The sequence below is a fragment of the Schistocerca gregaria genome, chromosome 1 (genome assembly GCF_023897955.1).
Source record: "Schistocerca gregaria isolate iqSchGreg1 chromosome 1, iqSchGreg1.2, whole genome shotgun sequence".
NCBI classification, from domain to species: Eukaryota; Metazoa; Arthropoda; class Insecta; order Orthoptera; family Acrididae; genus Schistocerca; species Schistocerca gregaria.
Window position 1 is genome coordinate 1,078,478,938 of NC_064920.1, and position 21,093 is coordinate 1,078,500,030.

Here is a 21,093-nt window from a genome sequence, read left to right on the forward strand (position 1 = left end):
AGATTCAAAGTAGCTAAAGTATGCCATTTTCCTGGCGTGTGTGGCAATGCCTAAAATTTCCACTGCAAACACAAGGCTGTTTAATTTGTTTGCTACATGTTCTATAAGTGAATTCCAACTCAAATTTCTGTCTAAGTTTATTCCTAGGAATCTGACTGAGTCAAGTTCTTCCATTTTCTGATTATTGTAAGTAATACAGATTTATTCCGTTTTTTTTGTTTGATTTTAAAACTCATTATGTGGGTTTCTGAAACATTTAGGCTAAAGCCATTTAGATTGAACCATGTTTCCAAGTTACTTAGCATATTCACAAAACTCTGTAGTATGTTATCAGAATTTTCATTTTCAATTACGGCAGAAGTATCATCTGCAAAGAAGGTTAGATGAGTATTTATCTTGAGAGGTAAGTTATTTATGTAGAACACAAATGAAACTGGCCGAAAAATTGAGCCTTGGGCAACACCTTATGATACAGTTTTCCACTCTGTGAAGTAGTCTGCTCTGTTGGATGTGATTATTATCCTTTGTTTCCTCTCCATGAGATATGATTCAAATCATTTCAAAGCAATATCCCTTGTTCCATACCTGTTGAGTTTGAAATGTACTAGGGCATGGTTTACAGAGTCGAATGCTTTTGTAAGATCACAGAATATTCATGCAAACTTTAGCTTTTCTGTCTAACAATGAAGTAATTTTTTTCAGTAAACTCATTTATCGCACCTACTGTGTTTTTATCTTGTTGGAAGCCAAAGTGGTTATCTGAAATGGTATCATACTATGTGATGAAGCTTTGTATCTGTAAAGCTGCAACTTTTTCATATGTTTTTGCTATGGCATGCGGTATAGAAAGGGGCAAAAATTTCCCATATTATCTTCTGAACCTTTTTAAACAATGGTTTTACTTCTGCATATTCCAACAAATCAGGAAAATAACCTTTTTTATTTTATTATCCATCTTTAGGCATTGAAAAATGCAATTGATGTCGTCATTTGTGTACATATACAGTTTACATAACTAACAGAAATGGTGTAACATATTGTAGATAATTATTGTCTAATAAGATACAAAAATTTGTCCTTGATGCTGCACAAGGTATTTGCATTATATTTACATATATAAGTTTAATCTAAGTGAAACTATATTAGTACCGATACTTAAGATTATCTTTAGTGTATATTATAAACTCTTCTATTCTATAAAAATCTTTTTCTCTAAGCCATTTCTTTGTGACACCTTTAAACTCATTCAGTGACACATTATGTGCCTCTATTGGCAACATGTTAAATAGTTTTACTCCCATCTACCTGTAACTATCTTGAGTTTTCTTTAGTCTAGCAACTGGGATGTCAATTTGCTGTTTTACACGTGTGTCATGGTGATGGATAGATTGTCGTAGTTTGTGACTGTGTTGGTTTTCTTTTGTGTGTATCAGACAACTTAGTATAAAGAGGGCTGCAACTGTTAGTATTTTTAGATTTTTAAAATATGGTCTACAAGACTCATTATTTCTGACTCCATGGATGCATCTAACTGCCTTCTTTTGCCAAATGAATACTTGTTTTGCTCCGGGTGACTTTCCCCACAACAAAGTGGCATATGTTAAATGGGTGTGGAAAAAGGTATAGTATGCATTGATTAATAACTTAACCACTAACACATGACCTTAGTTTACCTAACAAATATGTCACACATGCTAACTTAGTACAAATATAATCGGTATGACTCTTCCACGTTAATTTTGAGTCAGGATGGATCCCAAGTGGTTTAGCTGAGACATAATCAATCTTATCACTCTTAACACACAAGCTAAAGAGAATATTTACAGTTTTATCATGATTTATATACAAGTCATTGAGTTGGAACCACTTGATGGCTGCTCTGAGATGAGCCTCACTTTCCTCGTTTAATTTTCTTAAATCTTTCCCTGCTGTAACAAAAGTTGTATCATCTGCATAGAGTGTGGATTTATATAACATGGTGCTGGGCAAGTAATGTACATATATTATAAAAAGTAAAGGCCCAAACACTGAGCCTTGTGTTACACCCTGCATGATATCCAAGACATTTGACCTCATATTGTTAAAATGCACAATTTGTTTTCTGTCGTTCAGATAGGATCTGATCAGAGATAGTTCTGAGCCTCTAACACCATAGAAGTGCAGTTTTTCTAGTAGTATCCTGTGACTGACAGAGTCAAATGCCTTGCTGAGGTCCACAGGAGTGGCATTAACTGATAATCCTGATTCGAATGATGACAATATATATGAAACAACATCTTCAACTGCTTTTGCCATTGACAGGCCAGACCGGAAGCCATACTGAGAGTCACTAAGAATATTATTCACAAACAGATGTTGACTGATTTGGAGCTGTTTGCAATATTCCACTACTTTTGATATGATGGGTACAAGGGAGATCGGCCGGTAATTATTAGGACAAGACTTGACACCTTTCTTGTGCAGTGGAGTAACGACTGCCATTTTTAAGGATGAAGGGAAACAGCCACTGACAAACATCTGGTTCATAAGAGAACAGATTGGATGTGCTATTACATCTGCTATTTTTATTATTACAAAATTGGGGAGACCATAAATGTCTTCTGATTTTGAGTAACTTAATTTTGCTATTGCAGTTTTAATATCTGTTACTTTTACTTCTTTCCATTTAAACACAGGAACCATATCCTCAAAATTTTGTAGAAATGAATTTCCTGTTCGTTATGAGAGAGCGTGAATGAGTTATTATGTTCTAAACTTTTTTCATTACTTTGGTCATCATCCCATCCCAACCAGCAGAGGCCTTGTTTTATAAAGAGAGTATGACATTTTCAACAACTTTTGTTGGGACTGTGTTAAATTTTTTTAAGACATTCAGTGATATTGCCTTTCAGCCCAAAACTATTTACTTTCTGCTCATAATTTGCTACATATAAGTAAGATTTTGCTACATTTATGAAGTACTCATTGAAACACTAACGTAGTTGAGCTGGATTTACAACAGATTTTTCCTTAAGTTTGATTTTTGAAATGTCTTGCTTGTAATTTTTGACAGATAATTCAAACTTCACTACTGACTTACTGCCCTTGTTTTACTTGTTTGCCACAGAATGGATTTATTATTTGCTATTATTTTTGAAGCTTTCACAACTTTTTTAAAAATAGTTTTATAGTTTTTACAAAATCAGGACCGTTGTTGTACTTCAGCTGATTGTGTAGCTTCCTTTTCTTCTCAATGGAAATTTTTATTCCTGGTGTGGTCCATTTTTCCTTACTTGATGTTTTATTGCAAAATGATCTTGGTGGAGAAGTTTCATTAAATACTTCAGGAAAACTTTTTAAGTATCACGAGCCCCGAGATACCACTTAACTTTACTTAGTTTCTCATATAATATTTCAATATTTGTTTTATAGTAACTTTTTCTGATCTTAGTTTTTCGTGTATTATGTTTATGAGTTTCAGACAGTCAGATAAACAAGGCTGAGTGATCAGAAAGTCCTAAGTCTAGATAGAGTTTATGTACATTTGTTACAGTGTTACCATTTTATGACTCCTTATGTACTATATGTTAGTTATAAATGTTTATTATGTACCATACACCCTTCAAAGTTATTACAGAAAACATAAAATTATCTGTACTGTAAAGTATGAATGTATGATTACATACATATGAAAAGCTAAGCCTAGTGAAAAAGATGAAACTTACGAGTTTGATGTTTTAAAAAAGTCTTTGCTAGATGATTGTTTTCCTCCTTTAAGCCTCTTCTGTGCTGCAGAGTCCCTCCACTTAACACAAACAGATGGTATTAGCTAGAGTTGCTTCAATCTGCTCAGTAACATACTGCAGCACTGCCTCAATCATCTTGAACACTTCTGAATGTGGGAAGAGATTACCCCTGTCATCTAAGGTTGCCTCCTCCTCTTGTTTCATCCCCCTGCTTCACCATCCCCACAATATCATTGTCAGTTAGTTCACCAACTTCATCATTTTCCATCAATTCTGTAATGTCCTCTTATTGACATTCTCACAACCTGGTGCATTTTTTGAACAATCAAACAGCACTATTGTTCCCCTGTTTGACTTCGGTTTCACACATGGAGTCAAAGTTATGTCCAGCTTCATTGTCCAAATGAATTTTCCAAGACCCCACAAGTTATATACTTGGAATTTCTTCACACAATTTGGACAACCATTTTATGACATCTAGCAAATCACTCATCTTCAGTATGGTTACACTATTATCAATCTCTGATACCAACAATCTGAGAAGACAGTGGAAATACATCTTTTTTTTTTCATTTCAAGGATTCCCAGCCTATCACCTGAGAAAGAGCAGTCACATTTGGTGATAAAAATAATGTTTTTACATCTCTGTCTGTGAGTTCATTGCTGGTAAGATGCAAAGATGTGTTATCAAGACACAGCAGGACTTTCTTAGTAAACTATTGTCTTTCACGTATTTCTCTACAGCTGGTGTGAATACACTTTGGAACCAGGTTTTTGAAGATTTCTGAATCATCCATGGTTTCTTTTGATGAGTGTAATGTAGGGGCAGTGATCCATGATTTTTCAGGTTTTTGAACATTCTAGCTCTCTGTGATTTCCCTATTAATGTAAGCATAAGCTTGTGTGTGCCACTTGCATCACTGCAAGCCTGCACTGTAAATTGTTCTTTATTTTTCTTATATCTAGTTGCCACAGATTCATTTCTTGAAGCAATCATTTTCAGAAGGAGCATATTGTAATTTTAACCATTCTCATTGCAGTTGTACAACTTTTCGCCACTAGTTCACTCCTTGTCAGTTAACTTTGAAAGATAGTCTTTAAACAATGGCAGAGCCTCACTGTCAGTGGATAGAGCCTCTCTACTAATGATAATCTGGTGAATATTGAACATCACTGACAGTAAATGATGAAGCTTCTTCTATTTACTGGTGAAACTTAATGCTTTTTCTTGCAATACTGGCCCAGTAATGGGAAAACCATTTCCTCGTAAATGTTCACCCCACAAAAGTAAAGCTTCTTCAACTTCCTTATGCTTACCTTTCAAGATTGTCTTCCTTACTTTTATTCAACTTCCACTAGCTTGGCAAACACCTCACTTTTCAATTTCAGCTAGATTTTTTTCCAGTCTCCAGCAGTACTTTTTCCTACCCAAAACACCAAAACAGTAGTTTTGGCTGCTACTACAGAATCCAGTAACATAATAGCACACAGTTTCTGACCCACAGTCCCTACAAGATTTTTTTTTATCAGCTCTTTCAGACTCTTCAAAGGAAACACAAAGAACAGCATAACACAACAGTAACAGTGCATGCACTATAGGTGTCTGATATGCCACTGAAGAAAGAAAAACAACAGGGTTGCCTGCAGAGCTGCTCTCTAGGTGTGTTCATTGTTTCTGAGGGTTGGAAGAGGGCTTCTTGGATTTGCTTGTTGAAGAGTGGTTTCAGTAATTTATTCAATGTTAATGACACAGCATGTACCTTATAAGCATGACTTCAAATGTGCTAGAAGCACAAAAGGCATACAAAACATTTTGAACAGCCTCACTGCATTGTAACTGGCACTCACTTGCCAAAATTTTGTAAACTCTGGGAAATTACAAAACAAGGAATGAATTAATCTCATTTTATCTTGGAAAAGTACTGTTATGACATTAATTAAGTAGGCTGGATAGTACAGATATATTACATATATATGATGAAGTGGCCAAGAAGGTTTGCAATGCCTGATGTTCTTCCTTGTTCTGTGAACATGAATGTGCTCATTGTGTTTGGTGGCCATGATGGAAGACAGTCGGTGTGTGTGGACTGCAGCCTGTGAGTCACATAAACACACTGCTGCATCGCCCATCACTCAGCCTGTTTTGGTAGGTGGCTCACTCTAGCGGCCACCCTCAGGCTGTTATCAGATATCACCTTTGTTAATTTGCATTGTATGCTAATACTTATAGTTATTTTTGTAAGTAGCATAGAATATAACAATCGTTGTCATCATGGGAATGGTAGAAAGTGTTGTGTGTGTGTGTGTGTGTGTGTGTGTGTGTGTGTGTGTACTTACTACTGGGAAAAGAGCCAGCTGCTGAAAGCTAGTGAACACTGTTTTGTATTACGTGCATCTATGCAGCACCACATTATCAATGTGCTATAGGTGACGGCTTGCTCCTTATTGACATGTCAGAGACAATAATTAAACAGCAGTGATATACATAAAATTTCATGTTATGTCTTGCCCATGATAACTTTGATATTCATCGCTCAGGGTGAGCCATGACCAACAGACTAGCTGAACATGATTATAGGTGCAAATTACTGAAGTCTGACTCTTTGTCTAAAGAGTGTGTACTACGCAAATCTCACGGCTACCGGACGTAGCCCATAGTCCCCTCACATGCAACCAAAATGTAGTGTCATGACTGAACTGTCATGATTGACAGGCTTTTGGCTGGACATATGGAAAACACTGTTTCATAATTTTTAATGTTTTTATTTTTATTTTGTTACAGGAGAAATTGTAGATGAAATTCATCAGATATTCACAGATTGGATAAGCCAAGTTGTTAGGGTTTATAAAGATGATAACCATTTTGAATTAGAGTGGTTAGCTGGACCAATTCCCGTCAAGTAAGTGAATGGCTTTAGTGTTGCAATTTTGCTATTATTACTGTTTCTTCCAAAGTAAACATGCATGTTTAGTTGGAAATATAAATGACTTGGTAGTGGAAAGAGAAATATAAAATTTTTGAGGCTTTTGCAGTCACCTATTGACATATTTCCTGTTGGCTTTTGTCTCAAGATTTTTGGTTAATGGGTGTTCAATTATTATCATGATGTTTCACAAGCACAAGTGGCTGGCGTTGCCAAAGATTCACTCTCCACTGATGGTGGCCATCAGCAAAATGTCATAAAAATCATTAAAGAAATGTCATCCAAAGATTCCGGGAAAAAAAGCAAACAGACAATGTGACAAACCATAAAATACAACAGATAAATACCTTGTTAATTAATCATAAATCACTATAGATAAATATGTTGTAAAGTATCTATAAACTCATTTATCTAGAAGCCAAATTTGTTGATTCATTCACTCACTCATTCAGTTGAGTTTTGTGAATCACATCATGAAGGAAAAACCTTAAGGGATAGGAAATGAATCAAATTATATATTAAAAGGCAGTTGTAAGTATATTACAAACAAATTATTGTGAGTTCTAATCTACTCACACTGATAACTATGAGAATTACTTATCAATTACTTCATACAAATATATTTTCAATATGAAAAAACTGCTACTTTGACAAATACCACCACCACTCTTCCTACTCTACCAGCTGCTGATTTTCCACCTAACGTGTCAAAAAAGTTAACTTTACAAATACTACTATCAGATGTCAATATACTGGCAAAGTCAAGGTCTGTTAAATGGAGTTATGCATAATTTACATTCACAAGTACAAATATTCTGATAGATAGGGGGGTTGGCTAATCACATGTTCCTTTGCATTCTTTTTGAACATCTAGTCATTTTCAGTTTCTTGCCTTATGTCAGCCTTTTATAGACTTTGGCACCAAAGTATAAACCTCAAAAGTGAATACTAGATGTTGTTGTTGTGGTCTTCAGTCCAGAGACTACTGTGATGCAGCTCTCGATTCTACTCTATCCTGTGCAAGCTACCTCATCTCCCAGTACCTACTGCAACCTACATCCTTCTAAATCTGCTTAGTGTATTCATCTCTTGGTCTCCCTCTACGATTTTTACCCTCCACACTGCCCTCCAATACTAAATTGGTGATCCCTTTATGCCTCAGAACATGTCCTACCAACCGATCCCTTCTTCTAGTCCTATTGTGCTACAAGTTTCTCTTCTCCACAATTCTATTCAGTACCTCCTCATTAGTTATGTGATCTATCCATCTAATCTTCAGCATTATGCGCTAGCATCACATTTCAAAAGCTTCTATTCTCTTCTTCTCTAAATTATTTATTGTCCATGTTTCACTTCCATACATGGCTACACTCCATACATATTCTTTCACAAACAACTTCCTGACACTTAAAGGTATATTCAACCATTTCTCTTCCTCAGAATCATTTTCCTTGCCATTGCCAGTCTACATTTTATATCCTCTCTACTTCAAATATCATCAGGCATTTTGCTCCCCAAATAGCAAAACTCATCAACTACTTTAAGTGTCTCATTTCCTACTCTAATTCCCTCAGCATCACCCGACTTAATTCGACAACATTCCGTTATCCTTGTCTTGCTTTTGTTGAAGTTCATCTTATATCCTCCTTTCAAGACACTGTCCATTCCATTTAACTGCTCTTCCAGGTCCTTTGCTGTCTCTGACAGAAGTACAATGTCATCAGCAAACCTCAAAGTTTTTATTGCTTCTCCATGGATTTTAATTCCTACTCTGAATTTTTCTTTTGTTTCCTTTTCTGCTTGCTCAATACACAGATTGAATAATACTGGTGAAAGACTTCAACCCTGTCTCACTCCATTCCCAACCACTGCTTCCATTTCATGTCCCCTGACTCTTATAACTGCCATCTGGTTTCTGTACAAATTGTAAAGAGCCTTTTCCTCCCAGTATTTTATCCCTACCACCTTCAGAATTTGAAAGAGAGTATTCCAGTCAACATTGTCAAAAGCTTTCTCTAAGTCTACAAATACTAGAAATGTAGGTTTGCCTTTCCTTAATCTATCTTCTGAGATAAGTCATAGGGTCAGTATTGCCTCACATGTTCCAACATTTCTATGGAATCCAAACTGATCTTCCCTGAGGTCGGCCTCTACCAGTTTTTCCATTTGTCTGTAAATAATATGTGTTAATATTTTGCAGGTGTGATAGTTCAGTAATTTTCACATGTGTCAATACCTGCTTTCTTTAGGATTGGAATTATTATATTCTTCTTGAAGTCTGAGGGTATTTCACCTGTCTGATACATCTTGCACACGAGATGGTAGAGTTTTGTCAGGGCTGGCTCTCCCAAGAATATCAGTTGTTCTAATGGAATGTTGTCTACTCCCGGGGCCTCATTTTGACTCAGGTCTTTCAGTGCTCTGTCAAACTCTTCATGCAGTATCATATCTCTCATTTCATCTTCATCTACATCCTCTTCCATTTCCATAATATTGCCCTCCAGTATATCGCCCTTGTATAGGCCCTCTACATACTCCTTCCACCTTTCTCCTTTCCCTTCTTTGCTTAGAACTGGTTTTCCATCTGAGATCTTGATATTCTTACAAGCGGTTCTCTTTTCTCCAAAGGTCTCTTTAATTTTCCTGTAGGCAGTATCTATCTTATCCCTAGTGATAAATGACTCAACATCCTTACATTTGTCCTCTATCCATCCCTGCTTAGCCATTTTGCCCTTCCTGTCAATCTCATTTTTGAGACGTTTGTATTTGTTTTTTCATGCTTCATTTATTGCATTTTTATATTTTCTCCTTTAATCAATTGAATTCAATATAACTTCTGTTACCCATGGATTTCTAGTAGCCCTCATCTTTTACCTACTTGATCCTCTGTTGCCTTCACTATTTCATCTCTCAAAGCTACCCATTCTTCTTCAACTGTATTTCTTTCCCCCATTCTTGTCAATCGTTCCCTAATGCTCTCTCTGAAACACTCTACAACCTCTGGTTCTTTCAGTTTATCCAGGACCTATCTCCTTAAATTCCACCTTTTTGTAATTTCTTCAGTTTTAATCTACAATTCATAACCAATAGATTTTGGTCAGAGTCCACATCTGCCCCTGGAAATGCCTTACCATTTAAAACCTGGTTCCTAAATCTCTGTCTTACCATTATATAATCTATCTGAAACCTGCAAGTGTCTCCAGGCCTCTTCCATGTATACAACCTTCTTTCATGATTCTTGAACCAATTGTTAGCTACCATTAAGTTAGGCTCTGTGCAAAATTCTACCAGGCAGCTATCTCTTTCATTCATTACCCCCATTCAATATTCATCTACTACTTTTCCTTCTCTTCCTTTTCCTATTATTGAATTCCAGTCATTCATGACTATTAAATTTTCATCTCCCTTCAATAACTGAATTATTTCTTTTATCTCATCATATAGTTCATCAATCTCCTCATCATCTGCAGAGCTAGTTGGCATATAAACTTGTGCTACTGTAGTAGGCATGGGCTTCATTTCTGTCTTGGCTACAATAATGCAATCACTATGCTGTTCATAGTAGCTTAGCTGCACTCCTGTTTTTTTTATTCATTATCAAACCTACTCCTCCATTACCCCTATTTGATTTTGCATTCATAACCCTGTATTCACCTGACCAGAAGTCATGTTCCTCCTGCCACCGAATGTCGCTAACTCCCACTATATCTATCTTTAACCTATCCATTTCCCTTTTTAAATTTTCTAACCTGCCTGCCCTATTAAGGCACCTGACATTCCACACTTCGATACGAAGGACACAAGTTTTCTTTCTGCTGCTAACTACACTCCTGGAAATGGAAAAAAGAACGCATTGACACCGGTGTGTCAGACCCACCATACTTGCTCCGGACACTGCGAGAGGGCTGTACAAGCAATGATCACACGCACGGCACAGCGGACACACCAGGAACCGCAGTGCTGGCCATTGAATGGCGCTAGCTGTGCAGCATTTGTGTACCGCCGCCGTCAGTGTAAGCCAGTTTGCCGTGGCATACGGAGCTACATCGCAGTCTTTAACACTGGTAGCATGCCGCGACAGCGTGGACGTGAACCATATGTTCAGTTAACGGACTTTGAGCGAGGGCATATAGTGGGCATGCGGGAGGCCGGGTGGACGTACCGCCGAATTGCTCAACACGTGGGGCATGAGGTCTCCATAGTACATCGATGTTGTCGCCAGTGGTCGGCGGAAGGTGCACGTGCCCGTTAACCTGGGACCGGACCGCAGCGACGCACGGATGCACGCCAAGACCGTAGGATCCTACGCAGTGCCATAGGGGACCGGACCGCCACTTCCCAGCAAATTAGGGACACTGTTGCTCCTGGGGTATCGGCAAGGACCATTCGCAACCATCTCCATGAAGCTGGGCTACGGTCCTGCACACCGTTAGGCCGTCTTCCGCTCACACCCCAACATCGTGCAGCCCACCTCCAGTGGTGTCGCGACAGGCGTGAATGGAGGGACGAATGGAGACATGTCGTCTTCAGCGATGAGAGCCGCTTCTGCCTTGGTGCCAATGATGGTCGTATGCGTGTTTGGCGCCGTGCAGGTGAGCGCCACAATTAGGACTGCATACGACCGAGGCACACAGAGCCAACACCCGGCATCATGGTGTGGGGAGCGATCTCCTACACTGGCCGTACACCTCTGGTGATCGTCGAGGGGACACTGAATAGTGCACGGTACATCCAAACCGTCATCGAACCCATCGTTCTACCATTCCTAGACCGGCAAGGGAACTTGCTGTTCCAACAGGACAATGCACGTCCGCATGTATCCCGTGCCACCCAACATGCTCTAGAAGGTGTAAGTCAACTACCCTGGCCAGCAAGATCTCCGGATCTGTCCCCCATTGAGCATGTTTGGGACTGGATGAAGCATTGTCTCACGCCTTCCCACCAATGGCAAGGTCCATGGTTCTTGAGGTGGGGGTGGGGGGGTTATGCTAGATATGGATGTATAATCTATATGAAAATTTAATTACAGTTTTCATTAGAAAAGTATATCTAGTCATATATATGAAAGGTGATGGAAACAAAATGAAAATATGTATGATGACAGCTAAGTCAAAACGCTAAGCTGCTGCATTAAAAAAGTACTTTGGTGCAATAAGTAGTTCTCCAAAGTCAATTGAACAGAAGCGTTTGCCCTATCTCCATTTCACTTTCATAATTGTATAACACTAACAGAAATTCCTGGATGGTGTGATTTACAAGAAAGGGAAAGGAAACCGCCACCCCAAGATATTTTGTTTGCTGAGGTCACAAGTTTTATTCTCCAACATTACAGATATCTCTAATACATTAGTGTATTCAGGACTAAGAGCCTTTCTAGTAGAATAACTGCAGAGCAGGGATACATAATAAGTAGTCAGTTTCTACGAAAGATCTTTAATTTGATCAATATCAAGGAAAAATATGTTCAGGAATTACTCTTCTAGTCTCACAGATATAACATTAAATAAAACAACCATCTGCGTATGCAGAACAATATACTCCTGGGTATAGATGAACATACTGTGACTCCAAATATTAAACAGGTATAAATACAAGGGTAAGTAAACTATTATCTGCAATTTAGTTATATTTTTGTTTATTTTGGTAGCACTGTTGTTTTACGTTGATGACGCATTCTTTGTTTATTTATTGTTTTATCTTTGTAATTTTCAAGCTGCTAGGCTAGTTTCTTTATCACTGCCGTGCTGTTAATCATGGCTGCTCTGCTGTCTATTTGCACCAAAGAAGAGCAACATTCAGTGATCTGTTGTTGTGGTCAGAAGGCATTTCAGGGGCCAAAATTCATCGAAGACTTTCAGTACAATACGGGAACAGTGTTTTGCCACAATGGAGTGTCTACGAATGGATTGAAAAATTCCGAAATGGCCACGCAAGTGTTATGCACAATGAAGGAGCCAGGCGGCCATTTACTGCCACAAAACATTTGGATCACTATGGTAAAGAAGGGGACAACTTATTAGACAGGATCATTACTGGTGATGAAACATGGATCCATCATTATGAGCCAGAGAGTAAACAGCAGAGTATGGAATGGAAATATCCAAATTCGCCATGCAAGAAAAATTTCAAGACCCAACCATTCACAGGAAAAGTGATGCTTACGGTTTTTTGGGATGCACAAGGTCCATACTGGAACATTATGGGGAAAGGGTCACTACAATCAACAGTGTATGTTACAGTGAGATGCTTACTGCCTGGCTAAATCCTGCAATTCGAAGAAAACACAGAGGATTGCTGTCAAAAGTTGTTGTGATGTTGCATGACAATGGCCATCTGCATACTGCTGCCCACAATGCTGAAACGCTCCAGAAACACAAATTTGAAGTACTGGATCATCCTCCATATAGTCTCAGTCTTGCCCCTTCTGACTATCACTTGTTTGGTCCACTCAAACAGGCATTAAGAGGCCATCGATCTGCCTCAAACAAAGCAGTGAAAGAAGCAGTGGACTCCTGCCTCAAAGCTCAGTCAAGAACCTTCTTTTATGACCAAAATGGTACTGAAACAGAGGATGACAGACTAAAGGCCGAATTACTAAATGTCTTCTTCCAAAGCTGTTTCACAGAGGAAGACTGCACTGTGCTTCCTTCTCTAGATTGTCGCACAGTTGACAAAATGGTAGATATCGAAGTAGACGACAGAGGGATAGAGAAACAATTAAAATCGCTCAAAAGAGGAAAGGCCGCTGGTCCTGATGGGATACCAGTTCGATTTTACACAGAGTACGCGAAGGAACTTGCCCCCCTTCTTGCAGCGGTGTACCGTAGGTCTCTAGAAGAGCGAAGCGTTCCAAAGGATTGGAAAAGGGCACAGGTCATCCCCGTTCTCAAGAAGGGACGTCGAACAGATGTGCAGAACTATAGACCTATATCTCTAACGTCGATCAGTTGTAGAATTTTGGAACACGTATTATGTTCGAGTATAATGTCTTTTCTGGAGACTAGAAATCTACTCTGTAGGAATCAGTATGGGTTTCGAAAAAGACGATCGTGTGAAACCCAGCTCGCGCTATTCGTCCACGAGACTCAGAGGGCCTTAGACACGGGTTCACAGGTAGATGCCGTGTTTCTTGACTTCCGCAAGGCGTTTGACACAGTTCCTCATAGTCGTTTAATGAACAAAGTAAGAGCATACGGACTATCAGATCAATTGTCTGATTGGATTGAGGAGTTCCTAGATAACAGAACGCAGCACGTCATTCTCAATGGAGAGAAGTCTTCCGAAGTAAGAGTGATTTCAGGTGTGCCGCAGGGGAGTGTCATAGGACCGTTGCTATTCACAATATACATAAATGACCTGGTGGATGACATCGGAAGTTCACTGAGGCTTTTTGCAGATGATGCTGTGGTGTATCGAGAGGTTGCAACAATGGAAAATTGTACTGAAATGCAGGAGGATCTGCAGCGAATTGACGCATGGTGCACGGAATGGCAATTGAATCTCAATGTAGCGAAGTGTAATGTGATGCGAATACATACAAAGATAGGTCCCTTATCATTTAGCTACAAAATAGCAGGTCATCAACTGGAAGCAGTTAATTCCATAAATTATCTGGGAGTACGCATTAGGAGTGATTTAAAATGGAATGATCATATAAAGTTGATCGTCGGTAAAGCAGATGCCAGACTGAGATTCATTGGAAGAATCCTAAGGAAATGCAATCCGACAACAAAGGAAGTAGGTTACAGTACGCTTGTTTGCCCAATGCTTGAATACTGCTCAGCAGTGTGGGATCCGCACCAGGTAGGGTTGATAGAAGAGATAGAGAAGATCCAACGGAGAGCAGCGCGCTTCGTTACAGGATCATTTAGTAATTGCGAAAGCGTTACAGAGATGATAGATAAACTCCAGTGGAAGACTCTGCAGGAGAGACGCTCAGTAGCTCGGTACGGGCTTTTGTTGAAGTTTCGAGAACATACCTTCACCGAAGAGTCAAGCAGTATATTGCTCCCTCCTACGTATATCTCGCGAAGAGACCATGAGGATAAAATCAGAGAGGTTAGAGCCCACACAGAAGCATACCGACAATCCTTCTTTCCACGTACAATACGAGACTGGAATAGAAGGGAGAACCGATAGAGGTACTCAGGGTACCCTCCGCCACACACCGTCAGGTGGCTTGCGGAGTACGGATGTAGATGTAGATGTAGATGTAGGGCATTAGGAAGCTTGTACAACAATGGACCAAGTGCTTGAAATGCGATGAGACTATGTTCTTGTAAGTTTCCTATCTGACTACAATAAAATTTTATAACAACTTAGCAGATAATACTTCACTTACCCTTGTACATTGAAAGCAGCAGTAGATCTCAATTTTTTTGGTGTTTTATGCTTGTAAGGAAAGCAGAGAATAATTTGCATGACATCAGGTAGGGAGAATAGTGACCTAACATGCTGTAAGCATGCAGATTTGTGTATTATGCTCATAAGGAATACGGAGAAGAATTTGTGTGACATTGCCTGAGGAGGACAGTGAGATAACATGTGACAAGGATGCAGATCAAATGATTATAAACAGTGTTGTGACTCGCCGATCTTTCAAAGTGCAGCCACGCAGTTACGTGCATCCTCTACATGCGGCATTGTCTGCCAGCCATGCAGCAGCAGCGTCACCTAAGAGGCTAGCCAGCCAGCGGCCCCTAGATTTGGACTCAGTTATGATTTTGCTGTTAAAGTGTACACAAGTCTTACTCTGTTTACTTGATCTGTGATTTTCATGTATTGCGTCTTCCTTGAAATATATTTGTTCAACTTGAAGTTATTACAAACAGAATTAAGGCTAAGTCATGTAATAAACTAAATCTAGGGAGCATAACACAAGAGAGAGAGAGTTAATCAGTACTCAAGTAAATATACAGGGCCTCCCAGAAATGTTGCAATGAATTCTGGGGGGTTGTAGAGGGAACACTTCGAGAATAGGCACCATTGTCCGGAAAAGTCATCTGACGATGCTGCAGAGCATTGAAGTTATAAGTGCCGGAACCTGCCATCAGCCAACATCTGTGGCAGCAAATGTGACTTTCCATGCTGACGGACCTTACACAGAACATTTCACAATGTTGCTTGTTATTCAGTAATTGTGACTGATTGCCAGGACAACCAGTGGAGAAGATGAAGCTAGCTGTTGCGTAGAAAAGTCTTGTCTCCTGTGAATGTGATGCTCTGTTGCCTGTCTAGATGATGGTTTCAGACATGGGCATCCATCCACAGTTAATTTTTCTTCTGGAAGCCTGTAAGACCTCTGATGCTTTTCCAGTACACAGGAGAAAAGTAGACTGCAAATGTAAATCTGTGTCCGAAACCCTCATCTATCGAGCCCAGAGAGCATCGCATTCATAGAGGACATGGCTTGTTAATGCAGCAGCTAGCTCCACCTTCACCACTGGCAATTGGCAATCAGTCATGATTACTGAATAACAAGCAACATTGTGAGACGTTCTGTGAATAACAAGCTACATTATGAGATGTTCTGCCTATAGTCCATCAGTGTACAAGTTCACGTTTAGTTGCAAAGTGGTGGCATAGTGGCAGGCAACGGTGCCAATAATTTTGACACTCTGTAGCGTCATTGGATGACATTTCTAGACATGGTTTCCTATCCTAGATGTGTTCTTCAAGATGCCCTCTAAAAGTCCTGGAAGTTTGTCACAATATTTCTGAGATGCTCTGTCTGTGGGATAAAACATGTCAGAAAAGCAGTCTCAAATGAAAAGAAAAAGTGTATGCAATAGGTGACACATGGCATTAATTTGTATTTGTTTGTGCAATTTCACATTCATTCATTCATTCATCCATCCATCATCCATCCATCATGTTCCATAGATCCCATCAAGAAGGAGAACCTTCAGGGATCATGTGGAAAGAGTCGAGGATTACAATTAACAAAAGACAAGTAACTCTCAAAAAGACAATCAGCATACTGCTTTTACAATAAACTACCACTATTCATGCATATGCCAGCTAAATTTAATGAAGTAAATTAGAAAGAGAGGTGCTACTTCAAACCAACAACAATAACAACAGCATTAACAACCACCCTCAAGTATACAACTGTCAATGTGGCAAGCATAATTTAGAAAATGGACTACACTTAATTTTTGTGTGGCATAAACTAAGCTATTGTTCATATTTTTCTATGCTGTATTTGATTCAATTTGCTGCTGTGTCTACTGATTGTTTCCCAGTCTTACTCTAGGTTTTTGATGTCGAGTCTACAGCGTTTGTGTGATGCATAGAATTGTCAGTTAATGGCAATGACTTGACCTTTCATTTGTAATGTACTGTAGATCATGGTATGTATCTTACAACTTTTTGTTAGCTTTTGATCAACTTGCAAAAATCGAAAGCTTTACACTAAGATGACAAGTCATTGGATAGCGATATGCACTACAAACAGTGGTAATATCACATACACTAGGTATAAAAGGCCAGTGCATTGGCAGAGTTGTCATTTGTACTCCGATGATTCATGTGAAAAGATTTCCAATATGATTATGGCTGCATGAGGGGAATTAACAGACCTCGAACATGGAATGGTAGTTAGAGCTAGAGGCATGGGACATACCATTTCAGAAATCTTTAGGAAATTCAACATTCCAATAGCCACAGTGTCAAGAGTGTGCTGAGAATACCAAATTTCAGCCACTGCCTCCCACGACAGATATAGTGGCCAACGATCTTCACTTAATGCCTGAGAGCAGCAGTGTCTGCATAGAGTTGTCAGTGCCACAAGACAAGCAATAGTACATGAAATAATCACCGAAATCAATGTGGGATGTACAGTGAATGTGTACATTTTGCTAATACCATGACATCGCTTGCAGCGCATCTCATTGGTTAGCGACCCTAGATAACTGGAAAACTATGGCCTGATCAGACAATTCCTGAGTTCAGTTGGTAAGAGCTGATGATAGGGTCCAAGTGTGGTGTAGACTCCACGAAGCCATGGACCTAAGTTGTCAGCAGGGCACTGTGCAAGCTGGTGGTGGCTCCATTACGGTTTGGGCTTTGTTTTCTTGGAATGGAGTGAGTCTTCACGCCCAGCTGAAGTGATCACTGACTGGAAATGGTTACATTTGTCTACTTTTAGACCATTTGCAATAAACAACAACAGAATTTTATGAATGACAGTGGACCATGTTACTGGCCACTACAGTTCGTGATTAGTTTGAAGACTATTCTGGACAACTTAAGCAAATTATTTGGCCACCCAGATCACGCAATATGAATCCCATCAAACATTTATGGGACGTAAATGAGATGTCAGTTCAAGCAAAAAATCCTGCACCAGCAACACTTTCACAATTCTGGATGGCTATAGAGGCAGCATACCAGAACTGTTCAAATGTAAGGTGACTTTTCAAATTGCATGGCCAACATATATTCGATTATCAATCTTGTTTTTGGTATGTTGGTACAAATGTCCCGAACGTATGTTCACAATTTCAAGTGTACAACATACTTTGTTGTTCTTGACAGGTAGAAAGGAGAAACATGTTTTAGTGTGCTTGGCGACTTTTGATTATTATAAAAAATGGAGCAAGAATTTGCATCAAATTTTGTGTGAAAATGTAATCAAGTGCTCTAAAACACTTGAAAGTTGACAGTGGCATGCAGTGAGTCTGCTCTAAGTAAAAAAATGTTTACAAGCAGTACACGCTCTTCCAAGATGGCTGAGAAGATGCCAATAATGAACCTCACTCAGGACACCACAGCACATCAACAACAGCTGCTAACTTCTAAGCTGAGAAGAAAATTCTTTTGGTAACTCATTGAACTACTACTGTAAGAGAAGGTTCTGAGGATGTTGACATATTGGTCGACTCATGTCCTGCAATTTTTTCAGATGTTTTGGGCATGAGACACATGTCAGCAAAGTTTGTTCCAAACCTTCTCAATTCTGATCAGAAGAACCATCTTATAAGCATAGCTCAGAAGTTCTCGAATGACATCAATGATGATCCTGATTTGATCAAAAGGGCAATAACTGGTGACAAAACATGGGTCTACAGTTATGACATTGAAACCAAAGCCCAATCGTCCAAATGGAAGTGTCCCAGAGTGCCAAGACTGAAAAAAGTATGCCGAGTTTGATCAAATGTCAAAGTTTTGCTCATTTTTTATTTCAATTTCTGTGGCGCAGTGCATCATGAGTTTTTGCCTCAAGGTCATATGGTCAATAAGGGGTATCACCTTGATGTTAGGCACTGTTTGCAAGAAGCAATACGCAAAAAATGTCTGGAATTGTGGAAAAACAATTCATGGCTTTTGCATCATGACACTGCAACTGCTCATTCATTGTTGCTTTTGAGAGATGTTTTGGCTAAAAACAACATGACAATCATGCCTCAGCCACCATATTCATCAGATTTCGCCCTCTGAGACTTTTTCCTGTTCCCACAACTTAAGAGACTTGTGAAATGATGAAGATTTTCAATTATTGAGGAAATAAAAACTTCATCGCTGGAAGGACACAAGGCTGTACCAAAAAAAAGTACTTATGAGAAGTGCTTCAAGGATTGAAAAAATCTTTGGCACAAGTATCTGAGGGGGATTGCTTTGAAGGGGACAACATGAATATTGATGAATAAATAAATATTTTTTTACAAAAATATCAAGTCACCTTATTTTTTGAACACACCTCGTAGTTCATAATTCCTTCAGGGGACTTTCAACAACTTGTTCTCCACATCACATCAATCTGCAGTGCTATGCCAGCTAAAGAGGTCCAACACAATATTAGAAGCTATTCAATGACTTGTGTCACCTCAGTTGCTTCCAAAATGCAAGCATTTTATTTTACAGATTTTTGGATTCTGCAGTAATGTTGTGTGATGACCTGTAATACCCCATATATTCAACTTTTTTTAAAACTTATGTTTTTAGATTATGTTACTGTTTTATCATTAAGAAGTTGTTATTGTTTGTTTCAGTGGTGGATCTGGGAAGGAAGTTATAAGCAGGTTCTCTACTAATTTTGAAAACAACGGGACATTCTACACGGACAGCAATGGCAGGGAGATGATAAAACGAATAAGAAACTATCGTCCAACTTGGGATGTGAAAGTAAAGGAACCTATTTCTGCAAATTATTACCCTGTCACAACTAAAATTGTAATCAATGACAATAAAACAAAACAACATCTAGCAGTATTCACAGACAGATCTCAAGGTGGAACCAGTCACAGAGATGGACAATTAGAGTTAATGGTATGCATGATCATCACTTTATTAGATGGGCATAGTAAAAAGTTTCTTTATTTCTAAAATGTTATCCTTCTCCTGGTAGAATGTGAGAGACTCAGTTCCATGCCAGGGCATCTGCTACCGCATGCAGAAAATCTAATATTTCATGGTGCTGGAAAATTGCAATAAAATTATACAGAAACAGTGTGCTTTACCAGAACTCAAACAGAAACTTATGCCCTTTCACTGGCAGCATTTTATCATCTATCCTTCAAGCACACCAGACAGTATGCATAACAGCATCTCTTGTGCTGCAGTTACTACGATACTATAGACACATATCGGGGACAAATGTCGAGAATAGTTTGTGCCAGCCCAATGATGAATATTCCATTAGAACTTCCACTCATTAGCAGACCTTACATTGAAATGTGTGATGGACTGGAAATGTTTAGTATACAATGGCTCAAGTGTTGTTTTCTGTGGTGGCACGATAAAAACAGTGGCGGCAGCTGTGAAAGAACACAAGAGCATGTGAACACCCTAACGTTTGACACTTTGAGGATTTATTGGTTATTTTTCTTTGAATGCTGTTAAACATAATGTAGATGTGTAATCTGAAATACAAGGCACTAAATCTTCTATGCTGTGCTACATATTGCTCCTCTAAACATGGTGAAACTTGGCCTCAGGATCATGACCACACCTTCCCTTGTGCTCGTTTTAAGGAGCTTTTATGCATGTGCAATTGGCATGATATAATTGCGTTACGTGTCAAATACATATGAATTTGATAGGCAATGTGCACGGTACACTGTGTGCACTACTGGCGCTTACCAGTCAACTACGAGTTTACGTCAATGCCACCAGATGTAGCACACTGCAGCAGACTTTCATCTACATTTGCTTGGATAAATTCCACTAGGCAGTATCACACGCCACAGATATGCAAATTCACTCATTATATTGTAAAATTAGATTGGATATCTGTATATGTTGTAGTTATACTGATAGGCAAAGCTATTTTGTAGGATTTTGAATGAGATATAGTACATTAAGTTTTGGATTTTATCCTAGAGTAATCCATATGAGCTATTGAGAACTAAAAAACACATCATCATCTATTGTGAACTGTTGCATTTATTCATGCTTCTGACATCTGTTGATCTTACGGTGGGTTAGGTATATCTGTACTGTAG

General features: G+C 39.0%; 1 protein-coding gene across 5 annotated transcripts in view; it reads left to right on the top strand.

The window, feature by feature from the left end:
• Positions 1-21,093, top strand: part of LOC126281792 (lysosomal alpha-mannosidase-like) — a 275,270-nt gene that overhangs the window by 219,235 nt on the left and 34,942 nt on the right. For all 5 annotated transcript variants that reach the window (XM_049981026.1, XM_049981035.1, XM_049981016.1 and 2 more), the window contains 2 exons: positions 6,508-6,625; positions 19,642-19,918. In XM_049981026.1, the coding sequence (XP_049836983.1) occupies positions 6,508-6,625; positions 19,642-19,918 (395 nt within the window). The remainder of the gene's footprint in view (positions 1-6,507; positions 6,626-19,641; positions 19,919-21,093) is intronic.